The sequence below is a fragment of the Budorcas taxicolor genome, chromosome 4, assembly GCF_023091745.1.
Source record: "Budorcas taxicolor isolate Tak-1 chromosome 4, Takin1.1, whole genome shotgun sequence".
Classification (NCBI taxonomy): domain Eukaryota; kingdom Metazoa; phylum Chordata; class Mammalia; order Artiodactyla; family Bovidae; genus Budorcas; species Budorcas taxicolor.
Genome location: NC_068913.1, coordinates 53,791,106 through 53,808,547, shown reverse-complemented (window position 1 = coordinate 53,808,547; position 17,442 = coordinate 53,791,106). Strand labels below are relative to the sequence as shown.

Sequence of the window (17,442 nt, the reverse complement as noted above, 5' to 3'; positions counted from 1 at the left end):
TTCCAAGGGTAAACACAGAATTTTGTGAGCGAGTGAGATCTCTGGATGAATCCTTATCATTGTATGCTTGGATAAAACAAGATTTCCATGCATTAAACAGTACAAGACTTTCTATTTGGGAAGTAAGCTTCCACCACTTTGAAGGGCTCTAGTTACTTCTCAAGGATAACAAACATAAACTCCCCCGAGGTATGATTCCTTCCCTATTCAAGTTCAGCGCTCTAGTCTCAGTGCTCCTATCACCAGCCCTTGCTTGTCTTATTTGTACACTGTTGGCTGTTTCATGTCATTTATTTGGTAATACTTGACGTCAACAAGCGCCACCAAATACATCAATACCAGAAGCCTGAAAATTTAAAAAGAATCAAAACACATGCAGCCTGCTTTGTACCAAGCCATCTGAAGCTAGGTACTTTTTGTAATAATGAAAATGTGAGGTCATGTGGATGGGAGAGATGGTTCCAGATTCCTGAAAAAGGCTCATGGTCAACTGGTCTCAGGTACACCAAATGTGGTTTTAGGTTCCTGCCTGTGATCCCAAGAAGAAAGAGTACTCAGCTTATTCAAGGAGGTATAAAAATGCTATGGAACCCCCAAATCATCATCATCAAGGACAGTTTTTAACAATTTCAGAAGGATGTATATTCATTTCAAAGGAGTGCCTTAATAAGTATCACAAACTAGGGGCTTAAAGCAATAGAAATTTACTGTCTCATGGTTCTAGAGGCTAGATGCCCAAAATCAACATCTCAGCAAGACCATGTGCCCTTTGAAACCTGCAGGGGAATCCATCCTTATCTCTTCCTAACTTCTGGTTTTCTGGCCATCTTTGTCATTCCTTGGTGTGCAGCTGCATAACTTCAATCAATAACATGGCCTTCTTGTGTCTTCACATTACACCATCTTCTTAGAAGGATGCCTGCCATCTCAGATGGGGAGTCCACTCTACACCAGAGTGACCTCATCCTAATTACATCTACAAGATCCTGTCTCCAAATAAGGTCACTTTCCAAGGTACTGGAGATTCAGACTTCAATATATTTTTTGACAGGGAACACAATTCCAGACACAACAGGATGTAAACTATGAATGTATATTTTTTTTTTACCAAAATAGGGAAATTTAACTTTAATACAAACTCAAGGATCATTTATACTCCCTCCTACAAAGAGCAAAAGATGGAGACACCTGGTGGCTCTCTTCAGCCTAAAGGTGAAAAGAAAGGAAGAATAAGGCAAAAAGGAATTAATCTAAACCAAAGTCGTGTCTATCTGGTGTGCTGCCACTTTCAGACACATCCATGGACTCAGTCAGCTGGAGTACCTTCTCCCCCAGGGCAGGTATGCTTCAAGTTTATAATAAACTCCAGAAGGCTAATGCACATGCAAGAGATGAACTAATTCTTATTTGCTCAATGGCAGAATGCAGAATAAGCACCCACCTGCACAAAATGATTTCAGGAATGCCAGGAGGGTCTATCGTTCCAAAAGAGCTCCTCCATCCTCCCAGCACTGTTACTGAAATCCCTGACACTTCCCCACTTCTCCTGGTTTGGGTGCCTGGGCCAGAAGCTCCCAATGTAGTACTGACCACTGCCCTTGACACTGTTCCAACTATTTTGCCTAAGTTATTTAATACACAGAATAATCCTATGAAGTAGATACTGTTATACCTACAATTTACAGGTAAGAAAGTAAGGCACAGGGAGATTTAATAATCTTAGCAAAGCTGAGATCCAAAGTGGCCCCCAAGCTATTAACCATGTTACCATATTGCCTTTCAACAGTTGGGAGAAACACAGTAACTAACTTACTATCATGCCCACTTAGATCAGAGTGTTAGGATATTTAATCCTCTCAGTAGAGAACTAAGACAGCAGTTTTTTTGTTTTTCAAACTGTCTTTCCTGTACCACTTGTATCAAAATGAGGGAAGAGGTACACACACCTGGACTCTACCCTCAGACACAACTGATTCAGAATCTCAGTGGCCAAAAATCTGCATTTTGACAGACAAATGAGTGGATTAATGTTTGAGAACCACTGGCCCTACAGGAACGGAATAGGGAAAAGTCCAATGTTAAGGTTAACTAGAAAAAGCCACAGAGAGGTGACAAGGCAATGGGGACCCCGTAATCAATGGTCGAATGACTCAGGGAGTCCTGAGCAGAGAAGAACTTGGTTGCTGGAGAGGAAGGTAATGCTGAACATGGAGGTTTGATAGCAGAAGTAGGCCAGCCACAGCCTCTGACTTGGATGCACATGCCCTGTCCTGTTAGAAATGGTTATTTGCTGAGTCAGAACAGCATTTTCTGTTCATTTGGATGAAAAGCATGGTTGCAGGCAAGGGAGAGCAACCAGAGCACATAGATTCAGAAATTCTTACTCTGACTCTATTTGAATGAGCGGGTTTCAAAAACAGAATGAGTACTGGTGTGAGATTAAAGCAAGTGATATGATGGAGGATTCAAGAGACTTAAGTCCTGTGTTTGGTTCAGTCACTGATTATAGCCTCCCTGAGGCTCAGGCTCTTGATCTGTAAAATGGGGGAAATAACACCTGCTTTGAAGGTCCTCACATACAGGATGTGAACTCATTGAGACATAGTACTCTATTATTGCTATTCCAAGGCCCCTAAAAATCTCTTGACTCAGAATATATATGCCACACTCATTCCCTAAGACCATTAATAACACAACAATGGGCAACTGGAAATGATGCTCTGCCTTGCTCTGTGCATCCCCCTATGCCTCTGCCAGGAAAGACAACATAGTCATCTAAATTCATTCTAAAGTACAAATTGCATTGTAGGCCTCCTGCACTGGAGAAACACACACACACACACACACACACGAGGAAAAGTGGAGGCTAAAGACACCAAAAGACAAATTCACTCTTCTTCCCCTATCTCATCCACACTGGTGTGCTCTACTAATTCTCTGAAGAGCTGGACTGCTATTTCTGCTTCTACTTCTGCTTCCCCTCCTCAGCATACTCCAGTACACACCCCTTGCTTTTGCGCCAGATCGGTACAATTATAGTTATTCAGATCATTGCAGCAAAACTCAACCAAGCAACAACATAATCAGTATTTTCTAAATCATTCTTCCTTAAATCTGAAAACTTCTGAGTCCACACTGCCTCCTCCTCTGTAGGAGGAGGCTTTCCTGTGTAGGCTTTCCATGCCTTTCAAGTAACTTGCCCTCCACTTCATTTTGATCAAATCGTGGTATTACAGAGGTATGGTAAAAAATAATATAATTTTGAATAAAATAAGATACCAAAAAAATCAATAAAATAAAAATGTACTTGTGAAATCAGGATTAGAATTCGTAGTAGATAATATGATGGTTAATGTATGCCTACATCCTTTCAATAGCTATTTATATCACCTTTAAAATATATATATTCATGCAATATCTGCTAATTAATGTACGCATAATACTATTAGGAATTGTGGAGGATACCAAGATGGGTGCAGTGGACACCAACTTGCCCTAGATCCTGGTTTGCTCCATTCATTCTTTAGTTAAGTGACCTTCTCTTGTCAGGGGAATAAAAGACTATTTTCTATTCTTATTATGAAAATAACCTAGAACTTTACAAGTTTGTGAAGAGAAGCAGATGAGTGAAATAGGACACTAAATGTGTATAATATCTATTCTGAGGTCTATGTAATGTCTAAGAAGCAATCCAGAGGGAGAGACTCAAGGGTTCCAGCTAGAAGCCCAGGTCAAGGACTACAGGTCCCCTTTGCGCTCTTCCCCGTACACCCAGCCCTCTCCTGTCACTCACAGAAGTATGCAAATACCCACCTTTCTGTTCTCCAGTTTGAAACTCTGATTACTAATGCAGCCCTCTCCCTTTAGGTCCAAAGGCAACTGAGTGCTCTCCCACAGGGTGAAGCTGCCAGCACCTGTTACCCCAAGGCAATCCAAGAACACTTCAATGTTCCCACCCTTGGTTTAAATTCTTCCTAGTTCTCTGTGTAGATTCTCTGGAAGTCCAAACAATCACAAGCATTAAGGATACAATATAGGCCTCCTCTTTTCAGTCGAGGCTGCAAGAACACTGCAGCTTTCACTGCCGCTTTTTCCCCTCAGTGATGCCAGTTCAGTTCAATAAACAAATGGATATTTGCCCTTGCCCCTGAGAAAACACATAGGCATTAGGGCAGAGTTCCTGTGTTCTGATAACATTTAATTGTGCTAGTTCTCAACCCTCTCTACACCCACACACTCATGGACCACATTTATTCCACTGACTTCAAAGGCCATTCAACCTGTTGGAAATACGTGTGAGAACACTGAGGGGAGTTTGAAATTAGTTTCAACCCTCTTTCTGTATGTGTGGGCTTGGTTCATGTAGTAGGTAGGATTTTAGAAGTACATATTTGATTTTTAAAATGTTCATTTGTTCATACTGGGTTTAAAATCATAAAAAATAAATCAGGATTTCTATTGCCAGTCTTTGTGTTTTTCATAATAAATAACAGCCATTCATCCTTGTCCAATAAATATTTATAGGTTTAAATTAGGGAAAGCTTTTCAAGAGAATTTCCATTCATTCTTTATCCACCAACTTCCATATGCCAGCAAGCACAGGAGGAGTTTCAGGAAAGAAGCAGGAGGCAGACTAGGGCTTCCAGGCACAGAGGGAAGAGAGTATTGACAACAGAAAGAAGCTGTCATTAAATCCATACAGATGTTGTCATTCACTAGTTCACTTTTTTGTATAAGATTCACCAGGCCCATCCCAGAGAGTGTGATCTAAGTCTGAAAGGAGCCTAAGAATCTGCACTTTAACACATCCCTTCCTCCCTCCCATTAACCTTAGCCACACTACCCCTGTGCTGGTGCATTCAACACATATGCAAAAGTCCAGATTCAGTGGCATGTCTTCAAGGTGGAGCTGACTCTTAGTCTTTGGTGCATATCTGGGTAGAAATCCAAGCACATTAGCAATATGGGCTGATAGCACTATCAACTGTGTACAGTTTTTCTAATATTCAGTTTAATATGAATTGTTGAAAGTTTAAAATGCTCTATTTCTTTCTCATATATTTCTGGACTTTGCTCCAGGGCCAAATTGCAGTATATTTATATACACTCAGTTCTGAAAGAGATGGGAATACCAGACCACCTGACCTGCCTCTTGAGAAACCTATATGCAGGTCAGGAAGCAACAGTTAGAACTGGACGTGGAACAGACTGGTTCCAAATAGGAAAAGGAGTATGTCAAGGCTGTATGTTGTTACCCTGCTTATTTAACTTATATGCAGAGTACATCATGAGAAACGCTGGGCTGGAAGAAGCACAAGCTGGAATCAAGATTGCTGGGAAAAATACCGATAACCTCAGATATGCAGATGACACCACCCTTATGGCAGAAAGTGAAGAAGAACTAAAAAGCCTCTTGATGAAAGAGGAGAGTGAAAAAGTTAACTTAAAGCTCAACATTCAGGAAATGAAGATCATGGTATCTGGTCCCATCACTTTATGGGAAATAGATGGGGAAACATTGGAAACAGTGTCAGACTTTATTTTGGGGGCTCCAAAATCACTGCAGATGGTGATTGCAGCCATGAAATTAAAAGATGCTTACTCCTTGAAAGGAAAGTTATGACCAACCTAGATAGCACATTCAAAAGCAGAGACATTACTTTGCCAACAAAGGTCCATTTAGTCAAGGCTATGGTTTTTCCAGTGGTCACGTATGGATGTGAGAGTTGGACTGTGAAGAAAGCTGAGCGCTGAAGAATTGATGCTTTTGAACTGTGGTGTTGGAGAAGACTCTTGAGAGTCCCTTGGACTGCAAGGAGATCCAGCCAGTCCATTCTAAAGGGGATCAGTCCTGGGTGTTCATTGGAAGGACTGATGCTGAAGCTGAAACTCCAATACTTTAGCCACCTCATGCGAAGAGCTGCCTCATTGGAGAAGACCCTGATGCTGGAAGGGATTGGGGGCAGGAGGAGAAGGGGACGACAGAGGATGAGATGGCTGGATGGCATCACCAACTCGATGGACATGAGTTTGAGTGAACTCCGGGAGTTGGTGATGGACAGGGAGGCCTGGCTGCGATTCATGGGGTCGCAAAGAGTCAGACACGACTGAGTGACTGAACTGAACTGACTGACTGTGTATATTTTTCTATAAGCATGAAAATGGAATTATAGAAAAAAAAGAATAATATAATGAAAAATACAACATGATCATCAAAATAAAGGTGGTTTGTTTTAGAATTATATTAGTCATCTATAGCTGCATAACCAACGGCCTCAAAATTCAGTGGCTTAGTATAGCAAATATTTAAATCATCTAACAGTGTATTTGAAATCCAAATGTGACTTAGCTGAATGGTTCTGTACAGGGCCTTTCACAGGCTTTAATCCACGTGGCAGGGCTGGAGTTTGTCTCAAAGCCCAAATGGGGAAAGCCCCACTTCCAAGCTCACTCACATGGCCACTGGTAGGATTCAGTTCCTCCCAGGCTTCTGGTTTGAGGACTTAGTTCCTCAATGGCTATTGGCTAAAGTTCTGCCTCAGTTAACTTCCTCACACATCTCTCCAACTCGGCACCTTGCTTTCCGCAGAGCAAGCAAGCAAGAGAGCAAGAAAGGAAGGAAGATGATACCATGGTCTTTTGTAACCTGATCATGGAAGTGACTACTCCAACATTTTTGCCACATTTTATTATTTAGAAGCAAATCAACAAATCCAGCCCACTCTAAAGTGTGGGGAACGTTACACAAAGGCATAAATACCAAGAAGTAGAGGAGGAGAAATCACTGGGAGCCATCTCAGATGATGGCTATCACAGAACACATGAATTTGCTTTTTTTATTGTCAATTTATCATCCTACTTATGGTTTGCTAAAACTAAATGTAAATGTAAAACAAACTTTTCTGATACAGGTTAGGGAGTGTATTCTGGGGTAGAGTATAGTAGTACTGAAAAGATTCTGAAGTTACTAATTGAATTTAGGTTTCTAAATGAGGAGTTGTACACCTACAATGCTAACCAAAAGGAAAGAGTGTTAGTTACTATATCACTTCAGAATGCTTTCTGATATAGGTAACTAAAAATCTGAATAGTTGTGGCTTAAAAATAAAAACATAAGGAGATGTCTAGAGGCAGATAGCTGTTGAATTGTTTCAGTAGATTGGTAGCACAAAAGCAGCATCTTCTTCTATTCTCTTGGTCTTTTAATTATATATGTCAGCTCATGGTCAAAAGATGACTTCTCTACATTAAGGCGATACATCATTTTGTAAGTAGGAAGAAAAGGGCAAAGGGCCATACCAAATGACTCTGTTTCTTTTCATAAGACAGATAAAGCTTTCCGGAAGTCTAGCCCAGCAGACTTCCACTTAATCTCGTTGGCTAGAACAGGGTCACATGTCTACTCTAAACTGACCACTTGACAAGGAGACTAAGATTACCATGGCAAGTCTAAACCATCTATAACTTATCTCTAAGATAAAAGAATTATTTCCATGACCTGAACAAATGAAGGTTCACTGGCAGAAAAGTGGGACTGTGGGTGTCAGGCAGACAACACACATCTTCTATAAACATCTTGTTTGTTATTATTTATGTGTTCCATATATCCAGTATAATCACAGTTTCATAATTTTATCACAATTTTCACAAAAATCTAAAATGATATTTTCTCATGGAAACAGAATAGACAAGCATCTTTGCTTATTAAATCCCAAATGTACTTAAAGTTTCCTTCTTGGAAATTCTTTATCCAGAAATAAAATGTCCAAATTTTGAGACAAAAAATATAAGCCTGTGTTTTTTAATCCTGTGTACATGGAAAACTCTTTTTTAATATTTCCATCACATACACTTAACAAAATGACTTACTGCACTAGCCAACAACTATTATTAAAACACAATGAGACAGATTGCTTTTCTTGACGTCTGCTGCTAGATTTTTGCTAACTTATGTTTCAAAAATTATAGCATCATAAGTCAATGTTGTACAAAAGTATTTAATGTTATTTATAAAAATCTAATAACGTAAACTCTTGACTCCTTATAAAGCATCTATTAAGACATACAAATACTGAAGTTTATTTATGCCTTTGATTTTGAAGTCTGATTCTTGCCAGAAGGGCAACTTGTTCCATAGTTTACAGAACAGAAAATCAGCTCATGGAGGAGCAGCTCAACCTCATCTGAAGCATCCCCATTCTAAGAAACTAAATGGCACCTGCATGTCTTGGTTTTTGTGTTTGTCCAAAAGGAAACCTCTAATTCTTACTCTGCTCCAAATTTATGTGAGCAAATACAGTTCTCTCTGAGGAACACCTGCTCTGAGACTTCCTCTAGAGGGGTAAGAAGGTCATGTCCCTGAGGAATGGGACTCCAGAGTGACAGCTTTGATGAGGGATAAATCAAACCAATGATGCATATGAACAATGAGCACACTAGAGATAATCAGAAAAAGGCACCACTTTTCATTCAATGATGTTCAAATTCACATTCAAGCCTAGTTGCCTTTTTCATTGGCTATGGAATGTAGCATCCAGATGATGAAGGGTGTGTGGTGATAGCAGACAGTATTGGAAAAGCCCAGGAAAGTTTCTAAGCCTGAATTCCAAGCCTGTGCCTGCCATTAAGTGGAAAAGTATTCTTGATTTGGTCATCTCACAGCTTTGTCCATCAATTTCTCTCTCTCAAATGGATCTCTTTTTCTTTAAGAATCCCTTCAGATTTAAGATTTATGAATTTGAATTTAAATTTAAAGATTTATGAATTTAAGAATCTATGAATCTACTAACGCAACTATGCTTGGATGGAATAGTGAACTTCCTTTAAATGGAATGACTGATTACTAACAGAATTTTGTTGGGTTCAATCAATTATGAATGTTTCAAAATGTATAATGAAGATATTTTTCAAAATATTCCTTCTGGTTTTCACCTATTCACTCTAAATAGGTATACAGAAATGTCTATATTCATGCTGAGAAAAGGACATTTCTCCTAACCTCACACAGTGATATATTTCAAGTCTATGTCTTAGAAGACAATGAGAGACTTACAGGAGACCTAGAGATAGGAATGGGGTAGGCAGAGAAGGGACATAAGGAGAAAGATGTACATTCATAGGGAAATAGTGTTGAGGGCAGGGGTGAATCTAGGCGTGGGAATCAGGAAATTAGAGTTCTAATTTCAGCTTTTCCACTGATTTACTTGGGACCTTGAGAAATCTGGTCCATTTAAATTGTGCCTCAGTTTCCTTATCTGCCAATTAGAGAGAGAGTTCTTGGCTAGGTGCCCAGGATTGTGAGAACACGATGTGCAGGGCCATGGAAATTCAGTCAGTACCAAAAAGGCAAAACATCCTAGTTACTAGATGTCCTAACTTAAAATAGAAACATTAACAAGAGTAATTTCTTTAATAATCAAAATATGAATGTTTTAGGAAGCATATCATTCTGGGTGAAAATTAAGCAAACAGGTCTAATTAGAAGAGCTTATAGTCCCACGGATACGAAAGCAAAAGGAAGTTAGACTTGAAGAAGGACAAGTTCCAGTTTTGCCCCTCATCATCCATGTGACCTTGGGTAATTTCTTAACCTCCAACAGTAGCCTCATTATGTAAAATGAGAATAATGGCACGTACCTCAGAGGTTGTGGTAAAGATGATTACAGATGGAAGTTAGTTCTTTTGAAGTGCTGATGAGGTTTGAATTTACATCCACCATGTACTTTGCAACTGATAGTTTCTCTTATTTCCATTGCCTATTTAAAAACGTAGTCACCCAGAACAAGTAATTTTTAATGATGTTTATTGAGTATTTACTATATTGCAATGCTCTATCCCCATGCCAAGCACTTTGCATAAATTTTCTCATGTCCTCCTCACAAATGCCTATCAATATTACTATTACTGTTGCAGAAAGGGAAGTAGAGAGAAACTAAAGATTATTTCTGGCTTCACTGTGTTTCTTTAACCTGCCTTTTCTCTTTTCAACTGCCTTTTCTCTCTTCAACTGACTTTACTTTTATTTTAAGCCACGTTACATTCTTAAGACTAAAGCAGCAACTAACTAAGGAATATATTTATATAACATGTTATTTTTGTCATGTTGCTTTCCACCCCTGGAGACTTGCTCTAAATTCACTTGGATATTTGAAGATAAATCATACTCACTGCAGTTTTAGAAAGCATTAAAAAAGTAGTCACTCAAATTTTCTAAGCAACTTAAAACTTAAGAATTTCCAAAATGTTCACTGAAAAAAGCATTTATATTTATGTTTAGAAAAATTAAATTATCAGTAAGAAATCTTACATATATGGCACATGTTTATAGATCTTCACTAAGGACCAATTGTGTATATATGTGTATGACCTCATCCTAACACTGTTCTCAGAGACTAGGCTGTGGGAATTCTTACAGTTACCAGAGGGTTAAACTCAATAATCTCTCTCTCTCGTTTTTTTTGTTTTTTTTTTTTTCTTTTGGTCAATGTGCCTTTTAATTATGAAATACTAATTGCCTTAGAGAAAATTTGAAAAATATTTTTTAAGCAATGTGGTATTAAAGAATCAATATCTTTCCAATCAGATTGGAAATTCAAATCTACCTCTTATTTACCTGGACAATTTATTAAACTTCACATTTTTCTATTAAATGGCAATAATAAATTACAGAGTTGCTGTGAGTTAAATGAGAACAGCATTTGATCATGATAGCCAGTCAACAAATATTAGTAACTACTATCCATTCCCTTGGAAAAGAATCTGTAGGCAAACATACTTAAATTCTGTTCTGTAAAGAGACAGGAATCCTTGGTTCCTGTAAAGTCCTTACCAGCCTCCTTTGGCAATAGACTATTTTCTATAAAAGTGATGGCCCTCTTCTATTAAGTGCCCCCTTCAGGACATTCATGGACCACCATTGCCCAACCTTTGATTCAGATTAAGAATACCTTGCTCTAGTGCATTCATTTTGACTTCACCAAATCCTCTTACAAAATAGGGTCATCTTTAAAAATAAAATTCTTTGGGGACCTTTCAAAGGAAAAGCACAGACCTTTATTTTTAACAGCTTTGGGAAAATCCAGTACCAGAGCAAAACCCTGTAGTAAACAAGTATTTGCACAGAAACTTTATTGAAAGATTGATCTGACTTGCCACACATTTAGAACAACCTTTTAAAACACACAAATGTTTATTTCTGAGTCTAGATCTAAACAGGGAAAGAAAACATTAGAACAACAATAAATTTATTTAACTTCCTTTAGATAACTATGGACATAGCTTTTTTTAAGTATTACATATTCTTAGGACATTGGACAACAGATCAAGAAACAGAATGTTTTAGAAAATAAATATTAACTATTGGTAAGAGTCATGTATTTTTTCCAAAAGAAGTTTATTGTGTTTAACCAAAAGTGGCTCCTTGGCACTGAGAGGCTCCATGGAGTCACATAAGCCCTCAGTCCTTAATCCTGAGTTTGCCTGGATTGCTGCTGCCGCTGCTAAGTTGTGTCAGTTGTGTCCAACTCTGTGCGACCCCATAGACGGCAGCCCACCAGGCTTCCCCATCCCTGGGATTCTCCAGGCAAGAACACTAGAGTGGGTTGCCATTTCCTTCTCCAGTGCATGAAAGTGAAAAGTGAAAGTGAAGTCGCCCAGTCATGTCCGACTCTTCGCGACCCCATGGACTGCAGCCTTCCAGGCTCCTCCGTCCACAGGATTTTCCAGGCAAGAGTACTGGAGTGGGGTGCCATTGGATTGCTGCTGGCAGTCATCAATGTGTTTATATTTCAAACGACATAAGAGTCCTTCATATAGCTGCCACCACTCTGCAGTTAAACTGGCTCTGTCCTATACTTCTGGTGGTAATTTTTTTACCCCAGGCTTTAGTCTGTATAATTCTTCCAGATGGATAAAAGCTCCTGAAAATTAATTCTGTGGGAAAGAATGCTATTGGGAAAGCGGCCAGGCTTGCATCCCTGTCTCCACCTTTGCTGTGTTTGACTTTAGCAAGCCACCATTATGACTCCGAATTTATGTATCTTCTTTGGTAAAATGACAACCTACCTTCCCAGATTGGTTTGAAACCCTACATCACATGGAGACAATACATGTAGAAGCACTTAATAACAGTTAACTGCTACATGACTACAAACTAATTTGATTATTTTCTGCTGCTGCTACTGCTAAGTTGCTTCAGTCGTGTCCGACTGTGTGTGACCCCATAGACGGCAGCCCACCAGACTCCGCTGTCCTTGGGATTCTCCAGGCAAGAACACTGGAGTGGGTTGCCATTTCCTTCTCCAATGCATGAAAGTGAAAAGTGAAAGTGAAGTCACTGAGTCGTGTCCAACTCTCAGCGACTCCATGGACTGCAGCACGCCAGGCTCCTCCGTCCATGGGATTTTCCAGGCAAGAGTACTAGAGTGGGGTGCCATTGCCTTCTCCTGATTATTTTCTAGTGGCTACCAAAAGGGACTAGTACAGGTGTTGCGTCTACTGCTAAGTTGCCTAAGTGGTGTCTGACTCCTTGCAACCCTATGGACCATTGCCTGCCAGGCTCTTCTGTCTATGAGATTCTCCAGGCAAGAATATTGAAGTGGGTTGCCATGATTTCCTTCAGTGGATCTTCCTGACCCAGGGATTGAACCCACATCTCTTTATGTCTTCTACACTGGCAAATGGTTCTTTACCATTAGCACCACCTGAGAAGCCCCTAGAGAGAGCAGAGGTGACATTAACAGCAAGAAGAAAATTAGGAAGGCAGTTAAGAAAATGTTAAGATAGAACTGTTTTTGAGTTGAAGAAACAGTAAAGTTTTGAATAAAGACAAATTCAACCTGTACTGGGCCACACACATGGTGCTAGTGGTAAAGAATCTGCTTACCAATGCAGGAGATATAAGAGACGCAGATTCGATCCCTGGGTCAGGAAGATCCCCTGGAAGACAGCATGGCTTTCATCCTTAAAGCTCAAGATTAAGCAGCAATCCAGACAAGCTCCAATATTCTTGCCTGGAGAATCCCATGGACAGAAGAGCCTGGTGGGCTATGATCCATAGGGTTGCCAAGAGTCGGACTCAACTGAAGCAACTTGGCATGCATGCACAACTCTCTCTAGCAGGCAAACCTGAAGCTCAAAGTTCATCTTAGGCTTTTCTCTCTCCTTATCCTTGAAGTAACCAAGTCCTGGGGACTCTTCCTTTAACATCCCTGAAATTCATTCTTTTCTTTTTTCATGGTCACTATTACAGTTTTGGCCCTGCCATCTCTAACTTGGGATACTGCAAGAATCTTTCTGCCTTGAGTCTCTTTTCCTTTTCCCCCACCCTAGACACTGCTATCAAATTCATGTTGGTAAATGACTGAATTGGATTGTGCCTGCATTCCTCTGCTCCAACATCTTCAACAGACACCGCCCCCCCACCCCCACCCCTCACCACCTCCATCACCACTGTATATAAAGTAACACTGAGTCTGGCCTCAACCTTTCTTTTCAGCCATGGCCACACAGGTCTATCTGCCTGTGACACTCCCTGCATCATCCTTCCTTGTCCTGGGGCCTTGATCACAGCGTTTTCCAGATCCCTTCTTCCTTCCTTTCCAAGTCATACCCCATTTTCCAATCCCTGCTCAAATCCCATCACACAATGAAGATTTCTTGAATCCTCAGAGCCCACAATGATCCAATTTCCTGAAGATATTCTACCAGCTGAGTGTTGGAGAGTTGATAATCAGTCATGAACTGCTTCCCAGGTGGGACTAGTGGTAAAGACCCCACAACCAATGCAGAAGATGTAAAATGTAGGTTCGATCCCTGGGTCAGGAAGATCCCCTGGAGGAGGTCATGGCAACCCACTCATTTTCTTGCCTGGAGAAACCCATGGACAGAGGAGCCTGGTGGGCTACAGCCCATAGGGTCGAAAGAGTCGGATACGACTGAAGTGATTTAGCACATATGAACTAACTACCTCTTAACATTGTTTGTGTAGTTGTCTTGGAATACAGTTAACTTAGGTCATGTTATTTACATTTTACTGAATGCCTAGTATACTTATCCATATTACTGGGCTTTACTTGAAGGCAAGAATTTTATCATATACCTTTAGTTTTTTCTAGAGCAGCAGTTCTCAACCTTTCACATAGCAAAGAAACACCCAGAGAACATGTGTTAGAAATCCACCTTGACACTACCCCTAGAGGTTTGGGTGGAGCCCAAATCTGCATTTCCCACAAATTCCGAGTGAGGCTGATGCCGCTGGGTGCCTTTAAGCATTTTACACAGAACCTGTACATAAAAGCTAGTATATATTTATGCCTACTCAGAAATGGGTTTTTTCTTTTTTCTTCTATTTCAAGCTCATGTTCTGTCACTTCTTTTCAGATTGATTTTGAAGATGTGATTGCAGAACCAGAAGGAACACACAGTTTCGACGGCATCTGGAAGGCCAGCTTCACCACCTTCACTGTGACAAAGTACTGGTTTTACCGTTTGCTGTCTGCCCTCTTTGGCATCCCAATGGCACTCATCTGGGGCATTTACTTTGCCATTCTCTCTTTCCTGCACATCTGGGCAGTTGTACCATGCATTAAGAGTTTCCTGATTGAGATTCAGTGCATCAGCCGTGTCTATTCCATCTACGTCCACACCTTCTGTGACCCACTGTTTGAGGCTATTGGCAAAATATTCAGCAATATCCGCATCAACATGCAGAAAGAAATATAAATGACATTTCAAGGATAGAAGTATATATGATTCCTTTTCCCTTTAATTTTCTCAGTGCCAATTTCAAGTTGCTAGTACAGCAACAACATAGGAATGAATTTCCTGGTTCAGAACAAAGATATCAGTCTCTCAGTCTTCATAACTATTATTTTTCTCCTCTGAGCTATTGGGTTGTCTGTGTTGGGGGTTGTCTGAACTTTTAAAATCCATTTAAAATATTTTTCTTTCATTTGGATCATTGTTCTATTGGCTGGGATATGAACCTATTGTTAAAAGATAACTTCAGAGAAATACAAAGAACTGAGGAGGAAAAAAAGAACTAACAACCTCAACTGCCTGTTCTAAAATGTTGATCATTTTATGGTAAGGGAAGTATTCAAGTATTCCAGGCTATTGTCACTGAGTGTACAGATATGTGGGCAGTTTTAAGCAAACTCTTCCCTCTGAAGTGTTTAGTGAATTGCTGCCATTCACTGTAATGATTCAATGGGATCTAGTGATCTTCATCAAGTTAGAAAACATAATCTGCACATGATCTATTGCCTTACTTTCTTGAAATTTTAACCTGTGATAGATACTTCTATGCCTGGATATTTGTTACATACATGATGACACCTAAGTGCCTTCCTGTTCCCCAGGTTTTCCTTTTAAAATAGGGTCCACCTCATCAACTTTCATTAGGTCAGCAGCCTTCCTGAAGACCAAAATTAGAAAATTCCATTACCTAATTCTTCACACTTATTTTTGACTCCAAGATACGGGATCAGATGAAGTTCATGTCTGTACTTGATCACACAACATCTTTATCCATATTGAGTATGGTCCACATCAGCCCCATTAAATGAATTAAGGTGAATAAATGGGGCCAAGCCCTCTGGGCTGGCAGAAGTGGAAGCCAACTTTCCCTGCCTCTCACTAGCTGAATGAGGTCAGCATGTCTATTCAGCTTCGTTTATTTTCAAGAATAATCACGCTTTCCTGACTCCAAACTAATCCATCACCGGGGTGGTTTAGTGGCTGAACATTGTGTTCCCTTTTCAGCTGATCAGTGGGCCTCCGGGGAAGGGCTCATAAAATGGAGGCCATTGTGTGAGACTGTCAGAGTTGTTGCAAATGTGACCCCTTCAAATTAAAGCACTTGCAACTGTCTGTTATGCTGTGACACATGGCCCCTCCCCCTGCCACAAGCTTTGGACTTAAGCCAAGCATCACTTTGCTCAGAGAGAAGATGGGGGAGGAGGCAGTAATAAAATATGGAGGTAATTCTGCTGGAATAAATTCAAATTCTTCTGAATGCAAACTGAGGAATTTTACCTGTAAACCTGAGTCATACAGAAAGCTGCCTGGTACATCCAAAAGCTTTTTATTCCTCCTGCTCATAGTAAGATTCTTCCCTGGGGGACTTTGTCTTTAACCTTCAGTTATGCTTTTATTTCCATACACCTGTTGGAATTCTGCTTGGTTTCTTTTTTTGGCTCTTCCAGTTTTCCTGGCACTTTAATCGCCAACCTGTTACCGATTTAGGTTTTTTGCATTAAAACAGACACTGGCATGGACATAGTTTTACTTTTAAACTGTGTACATAACTGAAAATGTACTATACTGAATAATTTTTAAGTGCAAAGATTTTTTTATCTTTATATGAGGAAAATCACTTGGGAAATTGTTTTGTGATTCAATCTGTAAACTGTGTATCCCAAGACATGTCTGTTCTATATAGATGCTTAGTCCCTTGTGCAAATCAAGTGCTGGTCCAAAAGACTGCTGAAATTTTTATATGCTTACTGATATTTTACACTTTTTTTATCTTGCATGTCCTGTAATAAGTCTACACAATAAAAATGTTTAACAATTAAATAGTCAGATTTATTATTTTTCCCCAAAACAGGCCTGCATGTGTTGGTTTCTGTACTGTGGTGTGTGTGTGTAAAGTGCATGTACGTAGAGTCTGTACATATTTGTAGTATGTTTTGAGGGGTGGTGGTCTTCCACTTTTCAACTATTAAAAAGTCACTTAGTTGGGATCTTTCTTCTAAGGTCATCACCATTCATGAGTTACTTCAGATAAAAGTTATAATTAATAAATATTTGTTTAGCAGTTTAATAAATATTTTGTTACTTGTCACCTAATTTGAGCCACTAACAACTTTATGTGATTGGTAACTTTCTCCATTGGTATTTGACACCTTCAGGGAGGCAGTTATGCTCTGACTCTCTGCCATTTCTTAACTGGAATTTTTTAAGATGTGCATTTCAGAAGTAATTTATTTTGGCCTTGGTTAAGTTTACATTAAGATATTCTGTATTAGTCAGGGTTCTCCAGAGAAGCCAATAGGAGATATATATATATATATATATATATATATACATATATATATATATATATATATACACACACACATACATATATATATACACACATACATACATATATATGAAATATACCCATGTGAATATATAAGGAAAGTACAGAGAAAGAGAGGAGTAAGAAATTGGTCCACACCAAGTTAAGGAGGCTAAAAAGTCTCAAGGTCTGCAGGTGAGTCAACAAGCTACAGAAAAACTGATGGGATAGTTCCAGTCCAAAAGCTGTCAGGTTGAAACCCACGAAAAGCCTATGTTTCAGTTTGAGTTCAACGGCAGGACAAATCCAGTGTTCCAGTTCAAAGGAAGTCAGGCAGGAGCAATTCTGTCCTACTCAGAAAAAGATCAGCTTTTTGG

General features: G+C 39.6%; 1 protein-coding gene across 2 annotated transcripts in view; it reads left to right on the top strand.

Annotated features, from left to right (window-relative positions):
* The window catches only part of CAV1 (caveolin 1), a 36,712-nt gene extending 20,134 nt beyond the window's left edge, over window positions 1-16,578 (top strand). For both annotated transcript variants that reach the window (XM_052638537.1, XM_052638538.1), the window contains exon 3: window positions 14,380-16,578. In XM_052638537.1, coding sequence (XP_052494497.1) covers window positions 14,380-14,721 — 342 coding nt within the window. In that variant the 3' untranslated portion in view covers window positions 14,722-16,578. The remainder of the gene's footprint in view (window positions 1-14,379) is intronic.
* Window positions 16,579-17,442: the final 864 nt, after the last annotated feature.